This window comes from Phocoena sinus, chromosome 13, assembly GCF_008692025.1.
Source record: "Phocoena sinus isolate mPhoSin1 chromosome 13, mPhoSin1.pri, whole genome shotgun sequence".
Taxonomy (NCBI): domain Eukaryota; kingdom Metazoa; phylum Chordata; class Mammalia; order Artiodactyla; family Phocoenidae; genus Phocoena; species Phocoena sinus.
Window position 1 is genome coordinate 62827736 of NC_045775.1, and position 10013 is coordinate 62837748.

Sequence of the window (10013 nt, forward strand, 5' to 3'; positions counted from 1 at the left end):
AATACTAGCTTTCACACTAATAATATTTTCTTCAAATGTGTTAGTCTCAAATCATTTAGAAAACAAAGTACAGTTACAAACCATTATTATAATTAATTTTTAAATTTTTGTGTATTTAAATCAATCAATATTTTCCTTTATTGATTCAGATTTTGACTCATCCTTGAAAAGTCTTTTTTCTAACACCTCCACAAAAATCAATTCCAGACCTAAATATAAAAGGTAAAATAACAAAGAATTTAAAAAATAACAGAAGAATATCTTCATGACTTTGCATAGGCAAAGGTTTCTTTTAAAGGACACAAAAGCAGATGATTAAGCTTGATTAAAATTAGTAATTTTGTTCACCAAAAGAAAACTTTAAAAGAATGAAAAGGCAGGCCGCAGAGTGGAAGAAGATATTTGCTTATATATATATTTAACAAAAGACTTGATTCCAAAATATCTATCTCTATCTATACATAAATATTCTTACAAATTAATAAGAAAAAGATAGTAACCCAATGGAAAAATAAGGAAACCACTGGAACAGGCGCTTCACACAAAAGGGGATATCCAAATGGCTGATAAGCTTAAGAAGAGATGCTCAACTTGAACAGTCTTCAGGGAAATAAATGTAAATTAAAACAAATTTTGCTAAGCATCAAATAGCTAGGGGATTTGAACCTAGGCAGTCTGTTAAACTCTTTTGCTCTACTTACTTATATGTAAATTGAGGATATTAATGTCTATATCCTCAGGAGCTTACAGTTTGAGGAGAAATAAGTGAAACAACAGAATATAGATAACTATGTACTGAAATACAGTGAATTATGTATGGAAAATCCAGACCTAGAGACAGTGACCATATTTCTTACCTAAAACTCAGCACAAACATACTTAACAAAATGTTCATACACCTTCCATCTTACAAGCTTTTTCTTGTTCTTTGTCAACTTCCCCTGATTCCAGGGTGCATGCTGTTATTGTAAATAGCCTCTCTCCTCCCCATAATAGCTAGCATGTAGCTAAAAACTCATTCAACTCTTGTAAGAATCCCATTAGGTATTATTTTCTCACTTAAGAGACCATTCCCATTTTATAAGAAATTGAGGCTTAGAGTGAATAGGCCACTTATCTGAAGTCACAGAAAAGTTCAGTGACAAAGTTGGGATTTGAAGCCAGGTTTGTCCAACTCCAAAATCCACATTTTCCATCATCTTGCTCCACCGTTCCCTGACTGCATAAGCTGCTATCTTTGTGGGCCCGAAAAAGTGGGTGTGTGTATCCAGGCTCACAAGGCCTGCTTCTGGTGCCTTGGCACTGCAGTCTGGGTGGGTCCTGGGTGGGGTGGGGGGGTAACACAGCCCCTCCTTCTTGGAGAAAAAGCTCCTCAAAAAGAAACACGTTGAGGGCTTCCCTGGTGGCGCGGTGGTTGAGAGTCCGCCTGCCAATGCAGGGGACGCGGGTTCGTGCCCCGGTCCGGGAGGATCCCACATGCCGCGGAGCGGCTGGGCCCGTGAGCCGTGGCCGCTGAGCCTGCGCGTCCGGAGCCTGTGCTCCGCAACGGGAGAGGCCACAGCAGTGAGAGGCCCGCGTACCTCAAAAAAAAGAGGCCCGCGTACCGCAAAAAAAAAAAAAAAAGAAAGAAACACGTTGAGAAATGGAATGGTGTGTGTAAGATTTGGGAGTTATGGGGGGGGCGGGGAGCATCTAGAACTTTCCAAATCCCAGTGGGTCTGACCTCACGTAAGAGAGAGTCCTTCCCACCCATGCCCCATCCCTAGGGCTCTCATTCCTGTAACCTCATCTCTGACCCTGCGTACTCTGGTCAGAACACAGTAAGCCTAGACCTGGGATCAGATCGGACGCTTGCACATCATTTTGTCCACAATCTCACATTCCAGGCTGCCTGGGGGGTTGCTCAGAAGGCAGGGCAGGTAGTTGCTGAAGTGGGAAGTGGGGGAGGGCAGGAACCCAGCAAGGTTCCTCCAGCCCTTACTTTGCAGAACAGACAGGGCATGTTGGTGTTCCAAACAGCTGACACCTATGGACAATGCCACTGAACTGCACCTCGGCCTGGTAGAGTGGTTTCAATGTTAGGCATTGATTTGGGGAGGCAGAATGCTATGGGAGCCTGGAAGGCAGGAATCCCTCAGAACTCTGCAGTCACAGCATAGTGCTCACTGGCCAATTCTAAATGATTTACATGCATTAATTCATGTAATCACACAGCAACTCCATGAGGTACCTACCATCGTTATCCATTTTACAGGTGAAGACATTCAAACAGCAACTTGTAACTTGCCCAAGGACATGGGTAAATACTGATTATCCAACTGTAAAACTGGATACAAATGCCTGCCTTACACCTACATAATTCAGGTTTTGTAGGACATCAACTCTCACGCATTTGCAATAAATTAGTATTCCTTAATCTGGAACCATTAATGTTTTTACCCTTCTACTTTTTTGTATACAGGAAAGATTTTTCCAGTGGGCCCTAAGTAATGTGGGTGCAGAAAGTTCCTGGAAAGACCCAAAAGAAATTGGTAACTACAGCAGTGTCTCCAGTCAGGGAAAGGTGGGAAATTTACATTTCACAGTGGTTAAACAAGATATTTAATTTTTTTTTTTAATTTAAGGGCTTGCGCAGTCACAGGTGAGTGTGGCCAGGGCTTCTGCTTCACAGACAGTGAGAGGATGAGCCAAAGCTTGAAGGCAAAGCTTAACATCCATCTACACTGGCAGGGTGGCTCGCCCAGGATCACCAGCAAGTCACAGCGAGCTCAGGGTCCTTTACCCGACAGTACGGGCTGGGGTTGGGGGTGGGATTTTTTTAATGCGTAAGGAGGGAGGGCGCTGGGGCACACGGAACTTTGGAACTTCGTGGGGTTGGCTGCGCCCGGGAGGCGGTGCCTGGGCTGCGGGAAGAAAAGGCCCGGCCAGTCCGGCCCCGCCCTGTCCCATTTAAGAGACCTCGCCGGCAGCTGTGGCCGTTCCTGGACAGCAAGACTCGCTCACTTATTTAAAGCAGGTGTCCTCACTCGATTCTCGCGCTGCCCACACAGCCCAGAGGCCCCCGGCTCCCCTTTCTGCGCCCGTCCGGGCAAGGGCCGCGTCATGCCCAGCCCCGGGCAGCGAGGCTGCCGGCCGCCCGCTACCCCGGGCGCCCGGGTCCAGCGCCCGCGCACCAGCTGCTCTCCCGCGCCCGCGTCTCCCGCGCCCGCGTCCCCCGCGCTGCCGCGCCGCTCGGCAGGCCCAGGCCCACCCCGTGCAACCGGACGCCTCGAGTCCTCCTTCTCTGTCGAGGCCATCCTGGCCAGACCCGACCGCCGTGCGCCCGCCATCTCCTCTCTGTCTGTCTCCGCCGGCGCTGCCGGGGGCCTCTGGACCGCGCCCGCCCGGCCTCCCGCTCCGGCTCTGCCCGGCGCGTGCCCGGCTACGTGGCTGCCCGCCTACCTGAACGCGGGGCTCGACCAGCGGTGTCCCCTGCTCCCGGTGCTGCGGCTGCGCGCCGCCCACTTTTGCGGCCTCCAGGGCCTCGGCGTCACAGGTACGAGGTGGCGGACGGCCGCGACGGTGGGCACAGGGTAGAGGAGAAGTCCCCGAGTTTGAGAGCCACACACTGTTAGAGTGGGTGGAAACGCTATGACCCTTGAGCCTGCCGTTGATACCGGACGGAGAGAGGGACCCAGACCGGGTGGGAGGCTGCCCGGCCCGCCGCTGAGGTGGGAGAAGGTGTGTGTGGTGAGGCGGGTGCGGAGCGGGAGGTGAGGGCGGGCCAGAGGGGGCTCGGAAGACAACTAGGGCCAGCGCAGGGCTGCAGGGGGCCCAGCCCCGCGTCCCTGGACGAGGGATTGGTAGAGGCCCTTGCTCCCTCCCACACCCGCTTCGGATAACGCTTGGTGGCGCAGGCTCTTCCCCAAAGCGGCTCTCGTCGCGAACCCAGGGCCCGGTCTTAGACGGGAGAAGCGGATGCTGCCGCTGGTACCCTCCAGCGAGGAGCTGTTGGGAGTTAGCCGACGCGGTTACGGCTCTGCGCCTGCTTGCTTATAGCTCTTAGAGTGGTACCTTGGGGCTCTGGGCCCTGGAGCGCAGTCACTTAAATCCCAGCGAGACTTTAACCATTGAGGTAACTTTCTCCTCTAGCATTAACATCCATCTACACGAGTTTCTGCCATCTTTGGCTCTCTGGCTCATGCATCCGCGTGGTTCCCATGAAGGAAAATAGAAGCAAAGTTAGTGCAAGCCTTATTGACCCAAACCAAGATCCCTGTAAGACAATCTTACCTGGTTCCTACTTCCTGGGTTCCCCCCATCCTGCATCTCCTCAACTCCCTTCAGCTGGCATTTCTCCTAACAACGTGGGAGAGAAACACTGGTCTCCCAACCCCATCCAAATTCGTGCCATGAATAAGAGCCACAGCCCTCACTCCAAGCCACCTTTTTCTAATCCCCACACACCTGAGGTTTGAATTGCAGTTTACTACTTTGTATATGGTTGTCTCATTTTCAAGTTAGTTTTTGCATGGGTATTACATCCACACAGTTCAAACTTTAAAATGTTAACTGAGATATAGTATGGAGAAGAGTTTCCTTTACCACTTCTGTCCCCCAGCCACCTGGTTCTCCCCACCCCGCAGGCAGCCAGACACCAGTTTCTTCATTCTTCCAGTGGTATTTTATACCAGCACACACGTATATATGTGTGAAAATAAATACATATATACATACATACACACACACACATTCTTCTAACCCCCATACTAGACACACTGCTCTGCACCTTACTGTTTTCACCTGACCGTGCATCAGAGATTTTTTCCTTGTAAGTCCATGCAGAGCTTCTTTGCCACAGAATGGTCCATTGTAAGGATGTACCATATTTTAAATCTGGCCCCATTGATTATTTTTCATAGTTTTCTATTAATGCTTATGTTTATGGTAAGCCAGGTGAGACCAGTGGTTTGGGTCTTGAGCAGCCAGGCCTCACTCCCTTCACTGGGGCAGTTTCGTTTGCCAGCCCTGGAGCCTCCCCAAGGCTAGTGGGAGCTGAGCAGTCTTAGCACTGCACTTGCCAGGCCTCTGTCTGGAACACTTCCCTCCAAGCTAGCCCAAGGACTTACTTCCTCACTCCTTTGGAGTTATGACTCAGGTACTGCCCCCTGGCAGACCAGTCTCCATCTCTGCTGGCCCACAGCTCTATGAGCTGAAAAGCACCCTTGTGTGCATTAGAAAAGGTCACCCCCTAACTTCAAGCTGGCACAACACCTTGTCAGGCAGGAAGAATTGGCCTGTGGAGAGTGGTCAGAATTTCAGACTCCACTTACCCTCTCAGCTGGGTACCTGTGTGCAGGGCACAAGCTATACATAGTGGCCCTGTTCAAGTGTCAACTTAGTGAGGTGCCTACCTTTCTAAAGATACAAACTATCCCCCCTCCCCCTCCCACACACTTAACCCTGTCCTTCCCTGCTTTATTCTTCTCACTAGTGCTAATCCTTTTCTGACATACTCAATATTTTACTTATTTGCCTTTTTTTACTGTTAGGGATTTTCTGTTTTGTCCTGGAACCATGTCTGAAACATAGTAGACATTCAAAAAGTTGATTGAACAAAAAGGATGAACCCTCACTCTTTGTTCAGAAGCAGGTCTCTCCTCTGCTCATCCCATAGGGTTTTCCTGAAGTAGCCAAGGAAAGGAAAGGAGAGATGGAGGTTTGGCAGCTCCTCTTAGGGCCAAAGATTATGCCACTCACTTGAAGAATAATGGAGCCCGAAGCAGTCTCACAACACTGTCCCTTCTTTCTCATTTGTTTTACTTCTGCGCAGTCTCTTCCCACCCTGCCTTCTTGCTGTGTTACCTGGCCAAGGGTAAGACAGGGCAGTGGAGCTGTGAGCTTGTTCTCTCTCCTCTAAGATGAGAAGCTAGGGGGTTACTGGCTAACCTCTCCTCCTGCTAATTGCTCTTCAGGCTTGGAGCTGGCTCACTGCCTAGGCCTCTGGGGTCCCCGCAACTGGGCCCAAGCTCAGGACCTTCAGGACACTGAGAGATCCCAAAAGAGGGTCCGAACCATGTTTAACTTGGAGCAGTTGGAAGAGTTGGAGAAAGTGTTTGCAAAACAGCACAATCTAGTGGGGAAGAAGAGAGCCCAGCTGGCAGCCCAGCTCAACCTTACAGAGAACCAGGTGAGAGCAGGGACTCCTGTGGGGCCCGGGCTGCACCTAGGGACAGATACTACTCTCTCAAAGACCCTGAGTTGGGGCTGGGAGGAATTTATAGGCCTTCATCCTCTGTGCCATGCCAATGGGGGAGACAGGCCCTAACCACTGGCACACTCCCTTCCCTATATGTTGAGAAAAATAGTCCTATTTGAAATCACATTATGGAAACAACACATGGTGTTAATCTAGAACTTTATAATGTAATGTCTCCATGCTAAATAAGGAGCTGACAGTGAAATTAAGTAGGTATTCAAGGGACTAAATATTAAAAATAATAAACATTCCCTTGACCTCATATTCCCCTCTGGCTACAGCATCATCTCTCTGCTCTTTTCAGAGGCAAACCTGTCAAGAACTGGCTATGTTCTCTGTATGTCCTCACCTCCCATCTACTCCTTAACTCATTGCAATGTGAATTCTTTACCTACGATTTCATTGAACCTTCTCATCAAGGTCTCTAATGTCCTCCATGTTGCCAAAGTCAGCAGATGCTTTCCTTTCCTCATCTTACCCCACCACTCAGCACAGTCAACCACTCCTCTTATGAAATACACTCTTCTCTTGGCTTCCAGACACCACACTCTCTTGGTTTTTCTCCTGGCTTTTTGGTCCTTTCTTCTTGGTTGCCTTTGTAGGCAACTCTTCTCTTTCTGACCTCAAATTTTCCTCCCTAGCTGATTTAATCTATCCCCATGGGTTTTAAATACTATCTGTAAGCCAATGACTCCCTAATTTTTATCTTCAGCCCACCTCTCTTTCCTGACTTGTACATCTAACTACCTTCTTGAGGCCTCCACTTGGATGTCTTGTGGGCAGCCATTTTAAACTTAAGTCAGAACCTCAATTCTTGATTTTTTTTCTCCCCATATCTCTTCCTTTTCCCACATATGGCACCACCGTCCACCCAGTTGCTCAAAACACTTAGTCATCCTAGATTCCTCTTTCTCTCCCACTTCCAATCCATCAGCTGGCCTTTTCACTTCTACCTCCAAAATACAACTGGATTCATTTCATTTCTCTCCAGCCCCCAGTTCCAAATTGGACTGTTTTTCTCATCACACAGGGAGGGGAGCGTGCAGCCCCAGCTCTCACTGGATCCCTGCAATAGTCTCCCCAGCTATCTCCCCAAATCTGTTTATATCCATTCTTCACACAACTGCCAGATGTGCAATTTACTTGACATGTAAATAGGACTGTGTTGCATCCCACTTAAAAGCTCGAAGTTGACACTTCTAACCCATGGCCTTCACAGTTTCCCTTCCTTTGCTTTCCCCTCTCAGATGTGCCTGCCATGCTGTCCTCCTTTTTGGTCCTCAGACGCTCCAAGCTTGGTTCCCCTGCCCTGGCTTGCTTTTTTCTCTGTGCCCATCGGGCTGGCCTCTCATCCTCTGAGCCTCAGCTTAAGTGCTGGTTCTTCAGGGAGGCTCAAACCCCTGTTCATACCCCCTTTTGTGTTTATACATTTGTTTCCATGTTTGTTATTAGTCTCCCTCCACTGGACTATGAGCTCCATGAGGGCAGAGATCATGCCTCTACTGCTCACTATTATCACCGTCACCTAGGGTGATGCCTAGTTCATATCAGGAGCTCAATAAATATTTTCTGAGTGAATGAGTGGTGACTGGAATTAGAGGGAAGGGTGTGCTTCCCTTAGAATGAAGAGTAAATTTTGACCAGAGAGGAGTGGGGACTGTGGGAATGGGGGAAGCAGTGGGAACTGCTGGTCACATTCTGATCTCTTCTCACTGCCTCAATTACAGGTGAGGGTCTGGTTCCAAAACCGCAGGGTTAAGTATCAGAAGCAGCAAAGGCTGAGACTGCCAGCTGCATGTGCCATGGCTGCCTCCCTGGATGAGCCCTCCAGCAGCTCCAACACCACCATCCAGAGAGAAGACGCAGAGTCAGGAGTGGACAGCTGAGGACTGGGACAGAGGCTCAACCCAAGCTGTTTGGGCTAGTTCTTCCTGGGGGCACCAACTGGACCTCCCTGTTCCAATTCTTAATGAAGAGCTTATCAGGTCAAAGGGCATCAGGGGAATCTGAACTGTCAAGCAGGGCCCCCCCTTTCCTATATCTACCCCTGGGAGCTGTAATAATGCAAATGGTCATGGGTACAGACTTTGGCCTTCAGCTGTGTCCTTGGCTAAGTTACCGAACTTCTGAAGTTTTTTTCCCCACCTGTATAATGGGTATGTTGATAACGTAGACCTCCCAGGGCTGAGATGATGTCTGTAAAACACTTATAGTGTGCCAGGCTCAGTACTAAGTGTGCAGTAACTATTAAGGCTTATAGGTCCCCTTCATCTGTGGGAGTAATACCTCACCCCTGGCTTCTCCAGGGATTAATCTTTGCCTGGCCTGGCTGTAGACGAGAGAGGGCCTCCTTGAATCAGTATATGGGCCTAGAAGACTCTTCCCCATTGGAGATGGTGGAGTTGAGAGCAAAGAAGGAAGGGCAGACCATTTAGCCCATTTCCTCTCACAGAATTTACCAAAGTTTTCTTATTTTGTCTGAACTGTTAACATTCTCAGAAGGAGCTCAGGCCCAGCTGCCTCCTTGGAGCAGACATGCTACCCTGAACACCATCTTTTTCCGTCTAGCTACTTGACTTGACCCCCTATCCATCTTCATACGGAGAGATTTAACTCTGCCTTTGCCAAAACTGGCATTTTGTCATAAACTCTGCTGTATTATTATTCCCCTGCTTCACAACCAGTTCTCATGGGTCCCATTCCTTCCCAGGAATCTACTCGGTTTCTTTCCAAGAAGCGTAGCTGATAGCCTACTCTTGTGAAGCCTGCCACCAATATTTCCAGAGCTAATTTCTCTAGCACTCCACATTCCCTGGCGGGCTTCCGTTGAGGGTATTCATTTAGAATACAGAATGACTTCTGGGTGTTGAGATGAACTGGTGGAAGGAGGACTGCCCTGCCACCTGGTGGTGAGAGAGGGCATGGTCCACACTGCTCTCCAGAGTTTTCTGAGGGAGGGAGGAAAGGCAGGGAGCCAGGGGTGGCCTTGGGAAACCACCTGCCGCCAAGGCAGTTGACCATCGCCTCCAGGACCAAGCTGCAGCTGGAGGGAGGCCAGGGTCCAGCTTCAAGAACCCTCCTGTTCCTGTCTTCCGGGAAATCCTTCCTAATGCTGGACCCAGTCAGCTCTATTAAAGGAACACAGCTACATTTGCCTCTTCCAGGAACCATCGGCTCACTTTTTTTTTTTTTTAAATCACCAGCAGTGACCTATTCAGCAGTTACTGGGCTCTATCAAATCCCTAAATGTCACCATGAGACCGCAGCAGATGCAGACACAGGTCCCTTTTCAAGTAGCACGGAATCATTTGGAGGACGAGAGAACAAACTGAGACATGGTGGTCAGGCCTGGCTGTGGGGACAAATGTTCAGGTCAGTCCTGAACAAGAGAATAGGTCCCTCTCCTGTTGTCAGGACAATGAGAATCTGCAGACTCACTTCTGCATACAATCTCACGGGTCCTTAGACCCTCCAGCACCCCTAGGCTACAAGGTCCCTACGCCCTGAAGAGTCTGAGGAAGACACATGTCCAGCTTGATCTTTCGTAGGACAGTCTGTCCCGCTGCCAGACTGCCTACGGAAATAGGAAATCTTGCGCCGGACTTTGTAGGATGGATAGGTGGGGTAAGCTAGTTCTTCCCTTCAGGTTGAGGGCCAGAGAGGATAGCAGTAAGTCAGCCCGTTGCTGTCCCACCCCATGACTGGGTCCAGAGAGTGCTTTACTCAAGACGACCACTGGGTGGCAGAGACAACAAACACAAACGTGAACTCGGAT

General features: G+C 49.3%; 1 protein-coding gene across 1 annotated transcript; it reads left to right on the forward strand.

Annotated features, from left to right (window-relative positions):
* Positions 1 to 3102: 3102 nt before the first annotated feature.
* NOTO (notochord homeobox) lies at positions 3103 to 8323 on the forward strand. Its single transcript, XM_032653171.1, has 3 exons — positions 3103 to 3535; positions 5955 to 6169; positions 7966 to 8323. The coding sequence occupies exons 1-3, from the start codon at positions 3103 to 3105 to the stop codon at positions 8122 to 8124; spliced, it is 807 nt and encodes a 268-aa protein (XP_032509062.1). The 3' UTR covers positions 8125 to 8323.
* The last annotated feature ends 1690 nt before the right edge of the window (positions 8324 to 10013 follow it).

Bases quoted from the DNA above. Each gene is read 5' to 3' on its own strand.
- NOTO (XM_032653171.1), top strand. From the start codon at position 3,103: ATGCCCAGCCCCGGGCAGCGAGGCTGCCGGCCGCCCGCTACCCCGGGC. The intron at 3,536-5,954 runs GTACGAGGTGGC...ATTGCTCTTCAG, and splicing joins CCAGGGCCTCGGCGTCACAG to GCTTGGAGCTGGCTCACTGC. The intron at 6,170-7,965 runs GTGAGAGCAGGG...CCTCAATTACAG, and splicing joins TCAACCTTACAGAGAACCAG to GTGAGGGTCTGGTTCCAAAA.